This window comes from Phoxinus phoxinus (assembly GCF_949152265.1).
Source record: "Phoxinus phoxinus genome assembly, chromosome: 23".
Classification (NCBI taxonomy): Eukaryota; Metazoa; Chordata; class Actinopteri; order Cypriniformes; family Leuciscidae; genus Phoxinus; species Phoxinus phoxinus.
The window spans coordinates 16275754-16298560 of record NC_136898.1 but is presented as its reverse complement, the minus strand read 5'-3'; the positions used below and the strand labels follow the sequence as shown (position 1 = coordinate 16298560).

At 39.2% G+C, this 22807-nt stretch overlaps 4 protein-coding genes across 4 annotated transcripts in view; all 4 read left to right on the top strand.

Annotated features, from left to right (window-relative positions):
• LOC306991353 (uncharacterized protein) overlaps nt 1-22807 on the top strand; it is a 167004-nt gene that overhangs the window by 65483 nt on the left and 78714 nt on the right.
• Nucleotides 492-6553, top strand: LOC306991302 (uncharacterized protein; the record flags this gene model as incomplete). Its single annotated transcript, XM_079599033.1, has 2 exons — nt 492-2933; nt 3953-6553. The coding sequence occupies 2 exons, from the start codon at nt 492-494 to the stop codon at nt 6437-6439; spliced, it is 4929 nt and encodes a 1642-aa protein (XP_079455159.1). The 3' UTR covers nt 6440-6553.
• LOC306991301 (uncharacterized protein) lies at nt 10393-17610 on the top strand (the record flags this gene model as incomplete). The annotated part of the gene is given in 4 exon segments (XM_079599032.1): nt 10393-12777; nt 13984-14488; nt 14491-16382; nt 17497-17610. Coding segments are annotated over 4 exon segments (4875 nt in total). The 5' UTR covers nt 10393-10413.
• LOC306991300 (protocadherin gamma-A3-like) lies at nt 18495-20987 on the top strand (the record flags this gene model as incomplete). The annotated part of the gene is made up of 1 exon (XM_079599031.1): nt 18495-20987. Exon 1 carries the CDS (start codon nt 18537-18539, stop codon nt 20985-20987), a length of 2451 nt encoding a protein of 816 aa, XP_079455157.1. The 5' UTR covers nt 18495-18536.

The following is a 22807-nucleotide window of genomic DNA, read 5'->3' as shown; positions in this document are numbered from 1 at the left end:
CTATGCTCTTTCGTTTTAATTTTTGATAACTTTCTGTTAACTTACATTTTAATTAGAGTCTGAGAGTCGAACATTTTATTCAGGATTGAATTAGTCGGGTGCTGTTCATTCCGTTGGTGCTGAAATGGTTGACGGTTTTATCAAGTTGCCTGATTGAACAGTCTGTGACTCAGTCACGTATAATATCAACATGAAACAGATACATACTATTATTATTACTATTATTAATAACAATATAATAATGTTTATGTTTTACGTTTGGCTTACAGATTCATTGAGGCTACTGGTCTTGTATTTGCGACTTTAAAGCTCTGAGTGCCGCTGTTGATTAACATGTGAGAAGAGAGAGTCTCTGTCTGTATTGCCAGTCCCTTACAGACGCGTTTGCTGGTTGGACATATGCAGCGGTTTTCGGTGAATGTGCAATTTTGGATTTTGGATTTTGATTTTTTTTTTCATACTTGGTACCACTTCGTTTGACCACAGTGTAGATGGCTTTCTTCCGCTTATTCAGCAATTCGGACATTCCTTGGATGGTTTCCACGCATTCAAAATGGAAGGTTGTGTTTTTCATTCTCTGCTTCAGCGGAATGGACGTCGTTTGCAATGTGAGATATTCCATCCCGGAGGAAATGCCAGAGGGATCATTCGTAGGCAACATCGCTAAGGATCTGGGGATAGAGATAAGTAGACTCATATCTGGAAAAGCTCGCGTCGTAACAAAGGGCGGACGACAGTATGTCGATCTGAGCAGAGACAAAGGAACTCTAGTAGTTAAAGAAAGGATAGATCGCGAGGAGCTCTGTAAGCAAACAACGCCTTGCAGCTTCAGTTTTGATCTTATCGTTGAAAACCCTATCGAGCTGCACAGAGTCACTGTTGAGGTGCAAGATATAAACGATAATGCTCCGTTATTTCCGAAAGACAATGTTTATTTGAAAATAGCTGAAAATGCAGTTTTAGGAGCTCGCTTCCTTTTGGATAGCGCTATAGATACAGATGTCGGTCTGAATAGTATACAGAGCTATAAACTACATCCAGCTGATAGTTTTAAACTGGAGGTGCATAGTCAGACCGATGGCAACAAATACATTGAGATGGTTTTACAGCGAGAACTAGATCGAGAGCAGCGCGATGAGATTAAATTGGTTCTTGTAGCAGCTGATGGTGGATCACCTCAAAAATCAGGCACTGCAAGAATTCACATTACTGTCATGGATGTTAATGATAATGCCCCAGTGTGTAAACAGTCAGTATTTAAAACTGAAGTAAGGGAAGAGTCACCTGCTGGTACTGTTATTGGTTCTGTTAGTGCTTCTGATGCTGACGAAGGTGCAAATGGTCACGTTTCATATTCCTTCGCTGTAGCCAGCAAAGAAGCGAGGGAGCTTTTTGAGATAAACACAGATACAGGTGAGATTACAATTCTTGGCAATTTAGATTATGAATCTCAAAATAGTTATCAATTAAACTTTAATGCAAGAGATGAAGGAGATTTGTCAGATACATGTAAATTTGTCATAGATGTAATTGATGAAAATGACAACTCTCCCACCATACAGCTTATGTCCTTCTCAAACACCCTTCCTGAAAATTCCCCAGTGGGAACAACCGTAGCCGTCATTAACGTAGAAGACGCAGATTCGGGTAAAAACGGCCTTGTTCATTGCTCACTAGATCAAAACATACCGTTTAAAATTGAGTCATCTCTCACAGACTATTATAGTTTAATTACTGATGATATGCTTGATCGAGAAAGTATTGATGAATATAATATATCGATCTTGGTATCAGACCAAGGAAGTCCAGCGCGACACGCAAACAAAACACTGACTGTAAAAATATCAGATGTCAATGACAACCCGCCCAAATTCAATTCTGACGAATATAAAACATTTGTTAGTGAAAACAATTATCCTGGTCTGGCTATAATGACTGTAACAGCAAAAGATGCTGACTGGGGTCCCAACGCGCAATTGTCCTACTTCCTGAAGGATGAAGACATGCGTGGTGCGTCGCTAAGTTCCCTCGTGTCTGTGGATTCACTTACTGGAACTATTCATGCAGTGAAATCATTTGATTTTGAACAGTTAAAATCGTTTTTATTTAACGTGACAGCTCGAGACGGAGGATCCCCGCCCTTGAGCTCCGAAGTGACAATACATATTAATATTCAAGATCAGAATGACAACGCTCCTCAGGTTCTGTATCCAGTACAGACTGGCGGTTCAGTGGTGGCTGAGATTGTGCCTCGTGCTGCAGATGTTGGATATCTCGTCACTAAAGTGGTGGCTGTTGATGTGGACTCTGGACAGAATGCCTGGCTCTCCTATAAACTACAGAAAGCTACAGACAGAGCGCTGTTTGAAGTGGGGTTACAGAATGGAGAAATAAGAACTGTGCGACAAGTGACTGATAAAGATGCTGTCAAACAGAAACTCACTGTTGTTGTGGAGGATAACGGACAGCCCTCTCGCTCAGCTGTGGTCTCCATTAACGTGGCTGTGGCTGACAGCTTTCCTGAAGTGTTGTCAGAGTTCACAGACTTTACGCATGAAAAACAATACAACGACAACCTGACTTTTTATTTAGTTCTCGCACTGGCCGCTGTTTCTTTCCTCTTTATCACTTGTGTGGTTGTGATAATATCAGTAAAGATCTACAGATGGAGACAATCTCGCTTCCTCTTTCAGTCCAATCTGCCTGTTATTCCGTACTATCCACCGCATTACGCAGACACAGGAGTCACTGGAACTCTGCCGCACGGGTATAATTATGAAGTGTGCATGACGACTGACTCGAGGAAGAGTGATTGTAAGTTTTCTACACTCGGTGGACAGAGTGTTTTAGTGATGGACCCGAGTTTCACTGAGACGATGCAGCGCGCAATCCAGGAAAAGAAAATTCTTGAAAATTCTGAACTACATGAAATGGTAAGAGCACTGCAAGAATGACTGAATGTACACATAAATAATCATATTAATAATAATAACACTAATTTGCTGTGTGTCGCAACCTGTTATAACCTGTTGATGTTGTTTAAACTTGAATCTGAAATATATCTACCTTAACTTATCATGCTGAAACTATAAAACATATATATTTAATCAGAGTCACATAAAATTGGTTGGCTATTTTTTTCGCTATGTTATTGTGAGTTGGACACTGCTGATAATAACAACAATGATAATATAATTCAGAAATAATATTCCTAGTCAAAGAGATTGTGTTAAAATGTAGTGTCTTTGTCATTGACTAAACGGTGTATTTCTGAAAGCTATGCCCTTTCTTTTTAATTTTTGATAACTTTCTGTTAACTTCCATTTTAATTAGAGCCTGATGGTGCGTTCACACCGGACGCGAATAGCGCGTCAGGCGCGAGTGATTTCAATGTTAAGTCAATGCAAAGACGTGTTACACGCGTTTTACGCGCGTAACGCGTCTTTGCATTGACTTAACATTGGAATCACTCGCGCCTGACGCGCTATTCGCGTCCGGTGTGAACGCACCATGAGAGTCGAACATTTTATTCAGGATTGAATTAGTCGGGTGCTGTTCATTCCGTTGGTGCTGAAATGTTTGACGGTTTCATCAAGTTGCCTGCAAACAGTCCGTGACTCAGTCACGTAGGCTATAATATCAACATGAAGCAGATACATTCTATTACTATTACTATCATTAATAACAATATAATAATGTTTATGTTTTACGTTTGGCTTACAGATTCATTGAGGCTACTGGTCTTGTATTTGCGACTTTAAAGCTCTGAGTGCCGCTGTTGATTAACATGTGAGAAGAGAGAGTCTCTCTCTGTATAGTCTGTATTGCCAGTCCCTTACAGACGCGTTTGCTGGTTGGACATATGCAGCGGTTTTCGGTGAATGTGTAATTTTGGATTTTGGATTTTGATTTTTTTTCATACTTGGTACCACTTCGTTTGACCACAGTGTAGATGGCTTTCTTCCGCTTATTCAGCAATTCGGACATTCCTTGGATGGTTTCCACGCATTCAAAATGGAAGGTTGTGTTTTTCATTCTCTGCTTCAGCGGAATGGACGTCGTTTGCAATGTGAGATATTCCATCCCGGAGGAAATGCCAGAGGGATCATTCGTAGGCAACATCGCTAAGGATCTGGGGATAGAGATAAGTAGACTCATATCTGGAAAAGCTCGCGTCGTAACAAAGGGCGGACGACAGTATGTCGATCTGAGCAGAGACAAAGGAACTCTAGTAGTTAAAGAAAGGATAGATCGCGAGGAGCTCTGTAAGCAAACAACGCCTTGCAGCTTCAGTTTTGATCTTATCGTTGAAAACCCTATCCAGCTGCACCGAGTCACTGTTGAGGTGCAAGATATAAACGATAATGCTCCGTTATTTCCGAAAGAAAATGTTAACCTGAAAATAGCTGAAAATGCAGTTTTAGGAGCTCGCTTCCCTTTGGATAGCGCTATAGATACAGATGTCAGTCTGAATAGTATACAGAGCTATAAACTACATCCAGCTGATAGTTTTAAACTGGAGGTGCATAGTCAGACCGATGGCAACAAATACATTGAGATGGTTTTACAGCGAGAACTAGATCGAGAGCAGCGCGATGAGATTAAATTGGTTCTTGTAGCAGCTGATGGTGGATCACCTCAAAAATCAGGCACTGCAAGAATTCATGTTACTGTTCTGGATGTTAATGATAATGCCCCGGTGTGTAAACAGTCAGTATTTAAAACTGAAGTAAGGGAAGAGTCACCTGCTGGTACTGTTATTGGTTCTGTTAGTGCTTCGGATGCTGACGAAGGTGCAAATGGCCATGTTTCATATTCATTCGCTGTAGCCAGCAAAGAAGCGAGGGAGCTTTTTGAGATAAACACAGATACAGGTGAGATTACAATTCTTGGTCATTTAGATTATGAATCTCAAAATAGTTATCAGTTAAACATCAATGCAAGAGATAAAGGGGGCTTCTCGGATACTTGCAAAATTGTCATAGATGTAATTGATGCAAATGACAACTCTCCCACCATACAGCTTATGTCCTTCTCAAACACCCTTCCTGAAAATTCCCCAGTGGGAACAACCGTAGCCGTCATTAACGTAGAAGACGCAGATTCGGGTAAAAACGGCCTTGTTCATTGCTTACTAAATCAAAACATACCGTTTAAAATTGAGTCATCTCTCACAGACTATTATAGTTTAATTACTGATGATATGCTTGATCGAGAATTTTTTGCTGAATATAACATATCGATCTTGGTGTCAGACCAAGGAAGTCCAGCGCGACACTCAAACAAAACACTGACTGTAAAAATATCAGATGTCAATGACAACCCGCCCAAATTCAATTCTGACGAATATAAAACATTTGTTAGTGAAAATAATTCTCCTGGTCTGGCTATAATGACTGTAACAGCAAAAGATGCTGACTGGGGTCCCAACGCGCAATTGTCCTACTTCCTGAAGGATGAAGACATGCGTGGTGCGCCGCTAAGTTCTCTCGTGTCTGTGGATTCACTTACTGGAACTATTCATGCAGTGAAATCATTTGATTTTGAACAGTTAAAATCGTTTTTATTTAACGTGACAGCTCGAGACGGAGGATCCCCGCCCTTGAGCTCCGAAGTGACAATAAATATTAATATTCAAGATCAGAACGACAACGCTCCTCAGGTTCTGTATCCAGTACAGACTGGCGGTTCAGTGGTGGCTGAGATTGTGCCTCGTGCTGCAGATGTTGGATATCTCGTCACTAAAGTGGTGGCTGTTGATGTGGACTCTGGACAGAATGCCTGGCTCTCCTATAAACTACAGAAAGCTACAGACAGAGCGCTGTTTGAAGTGGGGTTACAGAATGGAGAAATAAGAACTGTGCGACAAGTGACTGATAAAGATGCTGTCAAACAGAAACTCACTGTTGTTGTGGAGGATAACGGACAGCCCTCTCGCTCAGCTGTGGTCTCCATTAACGTGGCTGTGGCTGACAGCTTTCCTGAAGTGTTGTCAGAGTTCACAGACTTTACGCATGAAAAACAATATAACGACAACCTGACTTTTTATTTAGTTCTCGCACTGGCCGCTGTTTCTTTCCTCTTTATCACTTGTGTGGTTGTGATAATATCAGTAAAGATCTACAGATGGAGACAATCTCGCTTCCTCTTTCAGTCCAATCTGCCTGTTATTCCGTACTATCCACCGCATTACGCAGACACAGGAGTCACTGGAACTCTGCCGCACGGGTATAATTATGAAGTGTGCATGACGACTGACTCGAGGAAGAGTGACTGTAAGTTTTCTACACTCGGTGGACAGAGTGTTTTAGTGATGGACCCGAGTTTCACTGAGATGATGCAGCGGGCAATAAACGAAACAAACTTCGTAGAAGATCCTGACAGTCTTAAAATGGTAAGACCAAATGCAATTAAAAAGACTGAAATAAAGTCTATATAATTTTGAAATTGCAAACAGTAAATGTTGGCTGGTATTGGGAAGCTTGTTATATTTTGGTTGAATTTGTAACCCTTTACAGCAAGGTTCTGTTTCGTTACATTAATGCATTAGCTATGAACTAAAAAAAAAAAAAAAATTATCTGGGTTATTTATTTTCTGAATATAATACATTGAAAGTTGTATAAATTAATAGTAGTGTAAACGAAAGACCTGACAATTATCGATATTATTAGGACTAATGAAAATTAATTAACAATAAACAATATGAACCGAGAATAATATATTCTGTATTGGTCATTATTAGTTAACAAAATGTAGCTTTTATAGGCTTTTATAGGATATATTATATCTTTGGTAAAATCAATGTTTCGGGAAATTGTATAGCTTTTTTTAGTGTCGTTTCTCGTTCTCAACTCTAAGGGCCGCTGTTGATTTGTAGAAAAACATGTAGGTGATCTGCTGTGATTGGTGGAGCTGTGCTGATGCTGGTTAGGAGATTGTGAAGGAGACTAAAGAGAGTCGATGAAGGGACACAGTCACTGACTAACAGCAACCGAGCTGGATTAATTTGTGGATATTTCGATTGCAGAATATCATCTTCAGTCTGTAGTCTGAATATTTGATTTATAAAAATGTTTGTGATTACAGTTTGTAGAATGATTCATTGTTACCAATCGCGAGGACAGTCATTGGATGGTGTTTTCCTATGGAGGGTTTCATTCATCATGGCCGTTTGCTTAATCTCAAACATAAACGCACAGATTCGTTACTCAGTTCCAGAGGAAATGAAGAAAGGATCTCTTATCGGGAATATAGCTCATGATCTTGGTCTGGATGCTCAAAGACTGCGCTCGGGTCGGGCTCGTATCGTTTCTGGCGACAGCACTGAATACGTAGAGCTGAAAACAGACAAAGGGATTTTGGTTGTGAAGGAGAGAATTGACCGAGAGCAGCTTTGCGCTGAAACCACTCCGTGCAGCTTCACATTTGAAATAATACTTGATAATCCAATGGAGCTACATCATGTTACGGTAGAAATATTGGATGTAAACGATCACTCGCCGACATTTCCTAAAGATGAAATTAATCTTGAAATAAGTGAATCGGCCGCGCCTGGGGCTCGTTTCTTACTGGGAAGCGCAGATGACCCTGATGTAGGTGTAAATGGTATACAAAATTATGTCATATCACAAAATGAGAATTTTATTTTAAAACAACATTCACGGCCAAGTGGGGTCAAATATGCTGAAATGGTGCTTCAGAAACCTCTAGACAGAGAGCAGCATCCACGACGGTCTCTCATTCTCACAGCGGTCGACGGAGGAAACCCTCAAAGATCTGGTAATATGAAAATAGAGGTGAATGTACTAGATGCAAATGATAACGCGCCAGTGTTCAATCAATCAGTGTATAGAGCAACAATAGCAGAAAATTCACTTAAGGGGACATATATAACCAGCGCCAATGCTAGTGATGCAGACAGCGGCGCAAATGGACTGTTTTCTTATAGCTTTGGGAATTTGAAAGTCATTGCTGAGATTTTCAGGATGAATGAAAGCACAGGTGTTATAACTCTAAATGGAGTGCTTGATTACGAAAAAGCAAAGAAATACGAATTTGATATCGAAGCAAAGGACCAAGGCGGTTTGGGTGACTCTGCCAAAGTCATAGTTGATTTAATTGATGTTAATGATAATTCGCCGTTTATTAGTGTTATGTCATTTTCAAACCCAGTGTCTGAGGAAGCACCTCTTGGTACAACTATCGCGATATTCAGTGTCAAAGATGTGGATGCAGGAGACAATGGACACGTTGATTGTACTGTTGATACTCCGTTCAAATTACATTCTTCATTGCGGAATTATTACACTTTAGTGACTGATGCTGCTTTAGATCGTGAACGTGTGGCAGAATATAATATCACAATCACAGCAACAGATTCAGGGTCTCCTGCGCTTTCCAGTCAGAAAACTTTAAATCTGAAAGTATCAGATGTTAATGACAATCCGCCCAGGTTTCAAAAGAGTGTTTACACTGCATATGTTACTGAAAATAATTCACCTGGTTTATCCATATTCACTCTGAGTGCTCAAGATGATGACTGGAACCAGAACGCTCGTATTTCGTATCTTCTAGATGAAACTACAGTGGGTGGATCCCCTGTTTCCTCTTTTATATCAGTAAATGCTGACAGTGGAGTGGTACACGCGCTGCGCGGTTTTGACTATGAGCAAATGAAAAGTGTTAGTGTCTGTGTGAAAGCACAAGATGGAGGCTCTCCACCCCTCAGCACTAATGTGACTCTGGACATTATAATCCAAGATCAGAATGACAACGCTCCTCAGGTTCTGTATCCAGTACAGACTGGCGGTTCAGTGGTGGCTGAGATTGTGCCACGTGCTGCAGATGTTGGATATCTCGTCACTAAAGTGGTGGCTGTTGATGTGGACTCTGGACAGAATGCCTGGCTCTCCTATAAACTACAGAAAGCTACAGACAGAGCGCTGTTTGAAGTGGGGTTACAGAATGGAGAAATAAGAACTGTGCGACAAGTGACTGATAAAGATGCTGTCAAACAGAAACTCACTGTTGTTGTGGAGGATAACGGACAGCCCTCTCGCTCAGCTGTGGTCTCCATTAACGTGGCTGTGGCTGACAGCTTTCCTGAAGTGTTGTCAGAGTTCACAGACTTTACGCATGAAAAACAATATAACGACAACCTGACTTTTTATTTAGTTCTCGCGCTGGCTGCTGTTTCTTTCCTCTTTATCACTTGTGTGGTTGTGATAATATCAGTGAAGATCTACAGATGGAGACAATCTCGCTTCCTCTTTCAGTCCAATCTGCCTGTTATTCCGTACTATCCACCGCATTACGCAGACACAGGAGTCACTGGAACTCTGCCGCACGGGTATAATTATGAAGTGTGCATGACGACTGACTCGAGGAAGAGTGACTGTAAGTTTTCTACACTCGGTGGACAGAGTGTTTTAGTGATGGACCCGAGTTTCACTGAGACGATGCAGCGCGCAATCCAGGAAAATAACTGCTTAGAATCTCCAGAATTGCAGGAAATGGTAAGATCGCCTGTTCTTATAATGACTATGATAAAGTCTATATAATATTAAAATTACATACAATAAATTGTTAATAGTAGAACATTAGAAAGTCTGGTCGACTGTATTAAATCTGTAACCATTTACAAAACTAAAACGATTTTTTTCTTCTTCTTGACCTCAGTTATTGTTAACTTCTATATTTAATAATACATTTTCAACTTAATAAGTTTAGTATATGTTACCATTAGTTAATATACTTTAAACGATCACTAAAAAAAAGTATATTCATTTATTAATTAAATGACCCTAGAATAATGAATGCTGTATTATTATTCATTATAGAATATCTAATGCAATAACTAATGTTAACGAGCCGAAGCTTTTAGTAAAGTATTATTATTAAATGTATTTTTTATCTAATATGTACAATTATTGATTTGTCTTAGCACTACTCAGAGTACAGTATGATTAATTATCATATTAAAGGGGTTATTGTCTATTTTACTATGTTAGGTTGTTTTATTTTTGTTCAGATCAAATAACGGAATTCAGTTCTAGTTCTGGGACGCTTCGTGGCTTTTTATTAGTGTCGTTTCTCGCTCTCAACTCTAAGGGCCGCTGTTGATTTGTAGAAAAGCATGTATAGGGATCTCCTGATTGGTGGAGCTGTGGTGATGCTGGTTAGAATATTGTGAAGGAGACTAAAGAGAGTCGATGAAGGGACACAGTCACTGACTAAAAGCGACCTAACTGGATTAATCCGTGGATATCCCAATTGATAAGCATCAAGTAGCCTACATTTTGTAATTTGAATACATAATGTATAAAATGTTTGTATTTTGTAGAAGAATTCATTTTTACCAGTCGCGAAGACCGCTATTGGACCGTGTTTTCCTATGGAGGGTTTTATTCATCATGGCCGTTTGCTTGATCTCAAACATAAACGCACAGATTCGTTACTCAGTTCCAGAGGAAATGAAGAAAGGATCTCTTATCGGGAATATAGCTCATGATCTTGGTCTGGATGCTCAAAGACTGCGCTCGGGTCGGGCTCGTATCGTGTCTGGCGACAGCACTGAATACGTAGAGCTGAAAACAGACAAAGGGATTTTGGTTGTGAAGGAGAGAATTGACCGAGAGCAGCTTTGCGCTGAAACCACTCCGTGCAGCTTCACATTTGAAATAATACTTGATAATCCAATGGAGCTACATCATGTTACGGTGGAAATATTGGATGTAAACGATCACTCACCAACATTTCCTAACGATGAAATTAGTCTTGAAATAAGTGAATCAGCCGCACCAGGAGCTCTTTTTTTACTGGGAAGCGCAGATGATCCTGATGTAGGTCTAAACGCACTACAACATTACACTATGTCACCTAACGATTATTTTATTCTTAAAGAACATTCGAGTCCTGATGGAGTCAAATATGCTGAAATGGTGCTTCAGAAACCTCTAGACAGAGAGCAGCATCCACGACTGTCTCTCATTCTCACAGCGGTCGACGGAGGAAACCCTCAAAGATCTGGTAATATGAAAATTGAGGTGAATGTACTAGATGCAAATGACAACGCGCCTGTCTTTAACCAGTCAGTTTACAGAGCAAAAATAGCGGAAAATGCACCTGAGGGTACTTATATTACAACTGTAAATGCTAGTGATGCAGATAGTGAAGCAAATAGTTTAATTTCCTACAGTTTCGCTAATTTCAAAAGTAACAGAAATTACATTTTTAAAATCGATAGAAAAACGGGTGTTATAACTCTAACTGGAATGTTTGACTATGAAAGAGCAAAAAAACACGAAATTGGCATCGAGGCCAAAGATCAGGGTGGTTTAGGAAACTCGGCTAAAGTCATAGTTGATTTAATTGATGTGAATGATAATGCACCAGTTATCAGTGTTATGTCTTTTTCAAGTCCAGTGACTGAAGACGCAACTGTTGGAACCACTATCGCTATTTTCAGTGTCAAAGATCTAGATGCAGGAGACAATGGACACGTTGACTGTACAATTAATCAAAATATTCCATATAAATTACAATCCTCGCTGCGGAATTATTACACTTTAGTGACTGATGCTGCTTTAGATCGTGAACGTGTGGCAGAATATAATATCACAATCACAGCTACAGATTCAGGGTCTCCTGCGCTTTCCAGTCAGAAAACTTTAAATCTGAAAGTATCAGATGTTAATGACAATCCGCCCAGGTTTCATAAGACTATTTACACTGCATATGTTACTGAAAATAATTCACCTGGTTTATCCATATTCACTCTGAGTGCTCAAGATGATGACTGGAACCAGAACGCTCGTATTTCGTATCTTCTAGATGAAACTACAGTGGGTGGATCCCCTGTTTCCTCTTTTATATCAGTAAATGCTGACAGTGGAGTGGTACACGCGCTGCGCGGTTTTGATTATGAGCAAATGAAAAGTGTTAGTGTCTGTGTGAAAGCACAAGATGGAGGCTCTCCACCCCTCAGCACTAATGTGACTTTGGACATTATAATCCAAGATCAGAATGACAACGCTCCTCAGGTTCTGTATCCAGTACAGACTGGCGGTTCAGTGGTGGCTGAGATTGTGCCTCGTGCTGCAGATGCTGGATATCTCGTCACTAAAGTGGTGGCTGTTGATGTGGACTCTGGACAGAATGCCTGGCTCTCCTATAAACTACAGAAAGCTACAGACAGAGCGCTGTTTGAAGTGGGGTTACAGAATGGAGAAATAAGAACTGTGCGACAAGTGACTGATAAAGATGCTGTCAAACAGAAACTCACTATTGTTGTGGAGGATAACGGACAGCCCTCTCGCTCAGCTGTGGTCTCCATTAACGTGGCTGTGGCTGACAGCTTTCCTGAAGTGTTGTCAGAGTTCACAGACTTTACGCATGAAAAACAATATAACGACAACCTGACTTTTTATTTAGTTCTCGCACTGGCCGCTGTTTCTTTCCTATTTATCACTTGTGTTGTTGTGATAATATCAGTAAAGATCTACAGATGGAGACAATCTCGCTTCCTCTTTCAGTCCAATCTGCCTGTTATTCCGTACTATCCACCGCATTACGCAGACACAGGAGTCACTGGAACTCTGCCGCACGGGTATAATTATGAAGTGTGCATGACGACTGACTCGAGGAAGAGTGACTGTAAGTTTTCTACACTCGGTGGACAGAGTGTTTTAGTGATGGATCCGAGTTTCACTGAGACGATGCAGCGCACAATGAAAGAAATCAACTTCTTAGAAGATCCCGACAAGTGTCCTGAAATGGTAAGATCACATATATAAAGTCTATATAATAATAAACTTATATAAAAAAAACTGGTTTGCAATATTAGACATCATTTGCACTATTTAAAAATGGTATACAATAAGATTTGGTTCGTTAACGTAAGTTAATGCATTACTTGATCATTTACCATTATTTAAAATGTTTATATAATGTATTAATATATAAATTATTGCTCAATGTTAATTAATTTTTTGTTCATAATGTTATTTATTAAAAAATACAAACATATTAGTGAATTTTATAATATTAAACTAGTTTAATAATTTCTACAAATATTGTTCATTCAATCTTTATTTGATATTAAAGATGTTCTGTCTCTAATAGGTGGTTTTTCGCACTGCCATTAATTCACGCTTACATAGAATCTTACTTTAAAATGAATTTGAAATTATTTTTGGTTTTACTTTATTTTGATGGTCCATTTAACACATTCTTTTGACAATAAGTAACGATGCACCTACATGTCTATAGACTCGCATTATAGTGTTTGTAGAGTATTAGTAGACTAATAGGGTTAGAATAAGTTGACATGTACTTGAAACTTTACTTATAGGGAGTAGAATTTTTGTTGGAGGACCGTTACAATTAAAAGTTAGCAGATATCAAGCAGACAATCTACTAATACTCTAATGAGACATGCAGATGCAAAGTTACGAATAGTCAACCGAATTTTCAAAAGGGAGCATCAAAATAAAAGTGTTGGGCATACTTTATTTTCCATATCTCCGGAATAATTAGACTTTTTATATTTAAGTACTGCAATAAACAGTAAGATTAAAATTTACGAGAACGTTGGAGCGTTATTTGATTGTTTATAGCTCTGTTCTATTTTTGTTGGGAGCAAATGACGGAATTGAATCCTTGTTCTGAAACACTCCATAGCTTTCATTAGTGTCGTTTCTCGCTCTCAACTCTAAGGGCCGCTGTTGATTTGCAGAAAAGCATGTATAGTGATTTCCTGTGATTGGTGGAGCTGTGCTGATGCTGGTTAGGATACTGTGAAGGAGACTAAAGAGAATCCATGATGGGAGACAGTCACTGACTAAAAGCAACCGAGCTGGATTACTTTGTGGATATTTAAATTGCTGAACATCATCTATTGTCTGTAATCTGAATACGTAATGTATAAAATGTTTGTGATTACAGTTTGTAAAATGATTAAATGTTCCCAATCGCGAGAACAGCCATTGGATGGTGTTTTCCTATGGAGGGTTTTATTCGTCATGGCCGTTTGCTTGATCTCAAACATAAACGCACAGATTCGTTACTCAGTTCCAGAGGAAATGAAGAAAGGATCTCTTATCGGGAATATAGCTCATGATCTTGGTCTGGATGCTCAAAGACTGCGCTCGGGTCGGGCTCGTATCGTGTCTGGCGACAGCACTGAATACGTAGAGCTGAAAACAGACAAAGGGATTTTGGTTGTGAAGGAGAGAATTGACCGAGAGCAGCTTTGCGCTGAAACCACTCCGTGCAGCTTCACATTTGAAATAATACTTGATAATCCAATGGAGCTGCATCATGTTACGGTGGAAATATTGGATGTAAACGATCACTCACCGACATTTGCTAAGGATGAAATCAATCTTGAAATAAGTGAATCGGCCGCGCCTGGATCTCGTTTTTTACTGGGAAGCGCAGATGATCCTGATGTAGGTCTAAACGCACTGCAACATTATACTATGTCACCTATAGTTATTTTAATCTTAAAGAACACTCGCGCCCAGATGGAGTCAAATATGCTGAAATGGTGCTTCAGAAACCTCTAGACAGAGAGCAGCATCCACGACTGTCTCTCATTCTCACAGCGGTTGACGGAGGAAACCCTCAAAGATCTGGTAATATGAAAATAGAGGTCAATCTATTAGATGTAAACGACAACGCACCTGAATTTAACCAGTCAGTCTATAGGGCAACTATAGAGGAAAATGCGCGTAAAGAAACTTATATTACGACTGTTAATGCAAGTGATGCAGATAGTGGAATGTATAGTTTGATTTCATACAGTTTTGCTAATTTAAAAGGCAACATAAAAGACATTTTTAAAATCGATGAGAAAACCGGTGTTATAACACTGATAGGAATACTTGATTATGAAAAGGCAAAAAAATATGAAATTGGCATCGAGGCCAAAGATCAGGGGGGGTTAGGAAACTCGGCTAAAGTCATAGTTGATTTAATTGATGTTAATGATAATGCACCAGTTATCAGTGTTATGTCATTTTCAAGTCCAGTGACTGAAGACGCAACTGTTGGAACCACTATCGCTATTGTCAGTGTCAAAGATGTAGATGCAGGAGACAATGGACACGTTGACTGTACAATTAATCAAAATATTCCATTTAAATTACAGTCATCGCTGCGGAATTATTACACTTTAGTGACTGACGCTGCTTTAGATCGTGAACGTGTGGCAGAATATAATATCACAATCACAGCAACAGATTCAGGGTCTCCTGCGCTTTCCAGTCAGAAAACTTTAAATCTGAAAGTATCAGATGTTAATGACAATCCGCCCAGGTTTCATAAGACTGTTTACACTGCATTTGTTACTGAAAATAATTCACCTGGTTTATCCATATTCACTCTGAGTGCTCAAGATGATGACTGGAACCAGAACGCTCGTATTTCGTATCTTCTAGATGAAACTACAGTGGGTGGATCCCCTGTTTCCTCTTTTATATCAGTAAATGCTGACAGTGGAGTGGTACACGCGCTGCGCGGTTTTGACTATGAGCAAATGAAAAGTGTTAGTGTCTGTGTGAAAGCACAAGATGGAGGCTCTCCACCCCTCAGCACTAATGTGACTCTGGACATTATAATCCAAGATCAGAATGACAACGCTCCTCAGGTTCTGTATCCAGTACAGACTGGCGGTTCAGTGGTGGCTGAGATTGTGCCTCGTGCTGCAGATGTTGGATATCTCGTCACTAAAGTGGTGGCTGTTGATGTGGACTCTGGACAGAATGCCTGGCTCTCCTATAAACTACAGAAAGCTACAGACAGAGCGCTGTTTGAAGTGGGGTTACAGAATGGAGAAATAAGAACTGTGCGACAAGTGACTGATAAAGATGCTGTCAAACAGAAACTCACTGTTGTTGTGGAGGATAACGGACAGCCCTCTCGCTCAGCTGTGGTCTCCATTAACGTGGCTGTGGCTGACAGCTTTCCTGAAGTGTTGTCAGAGTTCACAGACTTTACGCATGAAAAACAATATAACGACAACCTGACTTTTTATTTAGTTCTCGCACTGGCCGCTGTTTCTTTCCTCTTTATCACTTGTGTGGTTGTGATAATATCAGTAAAGATCTACAGATGGAGACAATCTCGCTTCCTCTTTCAGTCCAATCTGCCTGTTATTCCGTACTATCCACCGCATTACGCAGACACAGGAGTCACTGGAACTCTGCCGCACGGGTATAATTATGAAGTGTGCATGACGACTGACTCGAGGAAGAGTGACTGTAAGTTTTCTACACTCGGTGGACAGAGTGTTTTAGTGATGGACCCGAGTTTCACTGAGACGATGCAGCGCGCAATGAAAGAAAACAACTTCTTAGAAGATCCAGAATTGCAAGAAATGGTAAGATCTGCTGTTGTTTAAAATACTGAAATAATGTTGAAATAACATGCAGTAAATTGTGGCTAGTAATAAAAAAAAAGCCTGTTACATTATATGTAACACTTTTTACAATAAGGTTCAGGGCTGCGTTTCCCGAAACCTTCTTAACGCTACGTCGTCCTTAAGTTACACCTTAAGCTGACTTATGGTTAATACGTGTTTCCCGAAACATTCTTAGTTAAGTATATCTTCTGTAAGTTATACGTTCGGAAAGTTGGTCTGGACCACTCTTAGCTTTACCTTATCATTGTTGCAGGTCTAAACGAATATAATTCTAAAGTTTTAATACACCCAGCCAGTGTTCATTTATGCTAATCCAAGTGTTTTCATGCAAATAATTAAATTGTCAGTACACTGAATGTTGTTAGATTTTTAATTATAATATTATAATTTAATTAATTATATTATCCAATGGTACATCAGCTGGCAAACCATTAAAGGCTAATCTATTTAAAGGGAATGATTGTGGGAGTTTGCTCTTGTTCTAAAACACGGTGCCATCTGCGGAGCCCTTTACAAGGCCAGTTGAAAGTACTGTCAGTTTAGCCCTATTCGGACGCTAATTGTTTTCCATGGGGTCATTAGGTATTTTTTAACATGTACAGGGGTTAGTCGGTGATTTTATTGCCGTCCGAATCCAGAATGTCAGTGTTTTTCTCCCACCACCCGCGTAAAAATCTCCGGCCAAATTGTACTGTTTTTTGACAAACACCAAGGTCGTGAGGTGACTTAATTGCCGTCCGAATCTACATCTAAGTTTACAAGAAGAGATCACTTCAAACTTCACTGTTTAAATCCTTTTTGATCACTGTCGAACTAACACCGCACGTACCATGTACACTTTTATTTCTGAAATGCTGGAAAGTATTTACAAGAACAATATTTAATCGCAGCTCCACCTCAGCTAACAAAAATGGGAAAGATAAGAAAGCACGTTATGGCAGCAATATATGATACAATTTTAAAATATGTAGGCTAGGCTATTATAAGCTATTATTGTTTGGATTATTTTTAATATCTCATGAGTCCTAATAAATGCAATTTCAACTATTTCTGAAATGCTTCTTTTATAAAGAACACCGCTCTCTCACATAACGCAGAGAAACAGCCCCTGCACGAGAGAATAAAATATTCTCGAGCCATCGATATCAACCAATTCAGCACCATCGCCACGGACAGCACCTGGTAACGTCGCACGTAAGATGGTATATCTTAAGCAGCTTCCTAAGGTATGGTTCGGGGAACACGCCTAGAAATGGTATACCTTTAGTTAAGTTACCTTAAGAGTCTTCGTAGCGCGCCAAGAGACAACGTTATCGGGTTCGTTATTATTAATTAATGCATTAGCAACCATGAACTAAGAATAAATAGCATTTTTACTACATTTATTTATATCATTATTATTTTTTGTAGCTATATACATTTCTTACATTTTAAAATATTTTAGGTTGTATGAATCAATGTTTGTTAACGTGTTATGACCGAAAATTAATTAGCAATAAACAATATTATATTTGTTAAATCTGACCTAGATGATCAAATGTTGTATATTGCTCATTGTTAGTTAATAACTAGTGGCAAGTGTTAACGAACGGAAGCTGATTATACAGCATTATCTTAAAAAAAAAAAAAAAAAAATGCCATTAATAAGATTCTACCTTATCTCACATGTTAATAAGAATATTGATTATTTATCTTTTTACTACTAAACGTAAACCAATATTAACATTTATTATGAGTTTAAAGGATGTTTGATTATAGTTATTTTGGGATATTTTATCCTGTTCTATTTTTGTTGAGATCAAAGGACGGCACGCAATTCTAGTCCTGGGTCATGTCAATGCTTTCATTGGTGTCGTTTCTCGCTCTCAACTCTAAGGGCCGCTGTTGATTTGTAGAAAAGCATGTAGGTGATCTGCTGTGATTGGTGGAGCTGTGCTGATGCTGGTTAGGATACTGTGAAGGAGACTAAAGAGAGTCGATGAAGGGACACAGTCACTGACTAACAGCGACCTAACTGGATTAATCCGTGGATATTTCGAATGTAGAACACCATCTTCCGATTGTAATCTTAATACTTAATATATAAAAAGGTTTGTGATTACAGTTTGTAAAATGATTAAATGTTCCCAATCGCGAGGACAGTCATTGGATGGTGTTTTCCTATGGAGGGTTTCATTCATCATGGCCGTTTGCTTGATCTCAAACATAAACGCACAGATTCGTTACTCAGTTCCAGAGGAAATGAAGAAAGGATCTCTTATCGGGAATATAGCTCATGATCTTGGTCTGGATGCTCAAAGACTGCGCACGGGTCGGGCTCGTATCGTGTCTGGCGACAGCACTGAATACGTAGAGCTGAAAACAGACAAAGGGATTTTGGTTGTGAAGGAGAGAATTGACCGAGAGCAGCTTTGCGCTGAAACCACTCCGTGCAGCTTCACATTTGAAATAATACTTGACAATCCAATGGAGCTACATCATGTTACGGTGGAAATATTGGATGTAAACGATCACTCACCAACATTTCCTAAAGATGAAATTAATCTTGAAATAAGCGAATCGGCCACACATGGGGCTCGTTTCTTACTGGGAAGCGCAGATGATCCTGATGTAGGTGTAAATGCACTCCAAAATTATATGATGTCACCTAATGATTATTTTATTCTGAAACAACATACGCGCCCTGATGGAGTCAAATATGCTGAAATGGTGCTTCAGAAACTTCTAGACAGAGAGCAGCATCCACGACTGTCTCTCATTCTCACAGCGGTCGACGGAGGAAACCCTCAAAGATCTGGGAAAATAAAAATAGAGGTGAATGTACTAGATGCAAATGATAACGCTCCAGTGTTTAACCAGTCAGTTTACAGAGCAACAGTTGAAGAAAATTCCCCCAAGGGAACTTATATTACAACTGTTAATGCTAGTGATGCAGATAGTGGAATGTATAGTTTGATTTCATATAGTTTTGCTAATTTGAAAGGGAATATAAATAACGTTTTTGAAATAGATGAAAAAAAAGGTATTATCACTCTAACTGGAATGCTTGACTACGAAAAAGCCAAGAAATACGAAATTAGCATAGAAGCTAAAGATCAGGGGGGTTTAGGAAACGCAGCCAAAGTCATAGTTGATTTAATTGATGTTAATGATAATGCACCAGTTATCAGTGTTATGTCATTTTCAAGTCCAGTGACTGAAGACGCAACTGTTGGAACCACTATCGCTATTTTCAGTGTCAAAGATCTAGATGCAGGAGACAATGGACACGTTGACTGTACAATTGATAGAAACACACCATTTAAACTTCAGTCTTCACTGCGGAATTATTACACTTTAGTGACTGACGCTGCTTTAGATCGTGAACGTGTGGCAGAATATAATATCACAATCACAGCAACAGATTCAGGGTCTCCTGCGCTTTCCAGTCAGAAAACTTTAAATCTGAAAGTATCAGATGTTAATGACAATCCGCCCAAGTTTCAAAAGAGTGTTTACACTGCATATGTTACTGAAAATAATTCACCTGGTTTATCCATATTCACTCTGAGTGCTCAAGATGATGACTGGAACCAGAACGCTCGTATTTCGTATCTTCTAGATGAAACTACAGTGGGTGGATCCCCTGTTTCCTCTTTTATATCAGTAAATGCTGACAGTGGAGTGGTACACGCGCTGCGCGGTTTTGACTATGAGCAACTGAAAAGTGTTAGTGTCTGTGTGAAAGCACAAGATGGAGGCTCTCCACCCCTCAGCACTAATGTGACTCTGGACATTATAATCCAAGATCAGAATGACAACGCTCCTCAGGTTCTGTATCCAGTACAGACTGGCGGTTCAGTGGTGGCTGAGATTGTGCCTCGTGCTGCAGATGTTGGATATCTCGTCACTAAAGTGGTGGCTGTTGATGTGGACTCTGGACAGAATGCCTGGCTCTCCTATAAACTACAGAAAGCTACAGACAGAGCGCTGTTTGAAGTGGGGTTACAGAATGGAGAAATAAGAACTGTGCGACAAGTGACTGATAAAGATGCTGTCAAACAGAAACTCACTGTTGTTGTGGAGGATAACGGACAGCCCTCTCGCTCAGCTGTGGTCTCCATTAACGTGGCTGTGGCTGATAGCTTTCCTGAAGTGCTGTCAGAGTTCACAGACTTTACGCATGAAAAACAATATAACGACAACCTGACTTTTTATTTAGTTCTCGCGCTGGCCGCTGTTTCTTTCCTATTTATCACTTGTGTGGTTGTGATAATATCAGTAAAGATCTACAGATGGAGACAATCTCGCTTCCTCTTTCAGTCCAATCTGCCTGTTATTCCGTACTATCCACCGCATTACGCAGACACAGGAGTCACTGGAACTCTGCCGCACGGGTATAATTATGAAGTGTGCATGACGACTGACTCGAGGAAGAGTGACTGTAAGTTTTCTACACTCGGTGGACAGAGTGTTTTAGTGATGGACCCGAGTTTCACTGAGACGATGCAGCGCGCAATGAAAGAAAACAACTTCTTAGAAGATCCAGAATTGCAAGAAATGGTAAGATCTGCTGTTGTTTAAAATACTGAAATAATGTTGAAATAGCATGCAGTAAATTGTTAATAGTAATAAAAAAAAAGCCTGTTACATTATATGTAACACTTTTTACAATAAGGTTCAGGGCTGCGTTTCCCGAAACCTTCTTAACGCTACGTCGTCCTTAAGTTAAGTTACACCTTAAGCTGACTTATCGTTAATACGTGTTTCCCGAAACGTTCTTAGTTAAGTATATCTTCTGTAAGTTATACGTTTGGAAAGTTAGTCTGGACCACTCTTAGCTTTACCTTATCATTGTTGCAGGTCTAAACGAAAATAATTCTAAAGTTTTAATACACCCAGCCAGTGTTCATTTATGCTAATCCAAGTGTTTTCATGCAAATAATTAAATTGTCATTACACTGAATGTTGTTAGATTTTTAATTATAATATTATAATTTAATTATATTATACATCATCTGGCAAACCATTAAAGGCTAATCTATTTAAATGGAATGAAGTTGGGAGTTTGCTCTTGTTCTAAAATCGGACGCTAATTGTATTCCATGGGGTCGTAAGGTTTTTTTTTTTTTTACATTTACAGGGGTTAGTCGGTGATTTTATTGCCGTCCGAATCCAGAATGTCAGTGTTTTTCTCCCACCACCCGCGTAAAAATATCCGGCCAAATTATACTGTTTTTTGACAAACACCAATGTCGTGAGGTGATTTAATTGCCGTCCGAATCTACATCTAAGTTTACAAGAAGAGATCACTTCAAACTTCACTGTTTAAATCCTTTTTGATCACTGTCGAACTAACACCGCACGTACGATGTACACTTTTATTTCTGAAATGCTGGAAAGTATTTACAAGAACAATATTTAATCGCAGCTCCACCTCAGCTAACAAAAATGGGAAAGAGTAGAAAGCACATTTTGGCAGCAATATATGATACAATTTTAAAATATGTAGGCTAGGCTAAGGTATTATAGTTTGGATTATTTTTAATATCCCATGAGCCATAAATGCAAATTCAACTATTTCGGAAGTGGTTCTTTTATAAAGAACACCGCTCTTCTCACATAACGCAGAGAAACAGCCCCTGCACGAGAGAATAAAATATTCTCGAGCCATCGATATCAACCAATTCAGCACCATCGCCACGGACAGCACCTGGTAACGTCGCACGTAAGAAGGTATATCTTAAGCAGCTTCCTAAGGTATGGTTCGGGGAACACGCCTAGAAATGGTATACCTTTAGTTAAGTTACCTTAAGAGTCTTCGTAGCGCGCCAAGAGACAACGTTATCGGGTTCGTTATTATTAATTAATGCATTAGCAACCATGAACTAAAAATAAATAGCATTTTTACTACATTTATTTATATAATTATATTTTTTTTGGATATACATTTCTTACATTTTAAAATATTTTAGGTTGTATGAATCAATGTTTGTTAACGTGTTATGACCGAAAATTAATTAGCAATAAACAATATATTTTTTAAATCTGACCTAGATGATCATATGTTGTATATTGCTCATTGTTAGTTAATAACTAGTGGCCAGTGTTAACGAACGGAAGCTGAATTTACAGCATTATCTTAAAAAAAAAAAAAGTGCCATTCATAAGAATCTTATCTCACATGTTAATGAGAATATTGATTATTTATCTTTTTACTACTAAACGTAAACCAATATTAACATTTATTATGAGTTTAAAGGTTGTTTGATTATAGTTATTTTGGGATATTTTATCCTGTTCTATTTTTGTTGAGATCAAAGGACGGCATGCAATTCTAGTCCTGGGTCATGTCAAAGCTTTCATTGGTGTCGTTTCTCGTTCTCAACTCTAAGGGCCGCTGT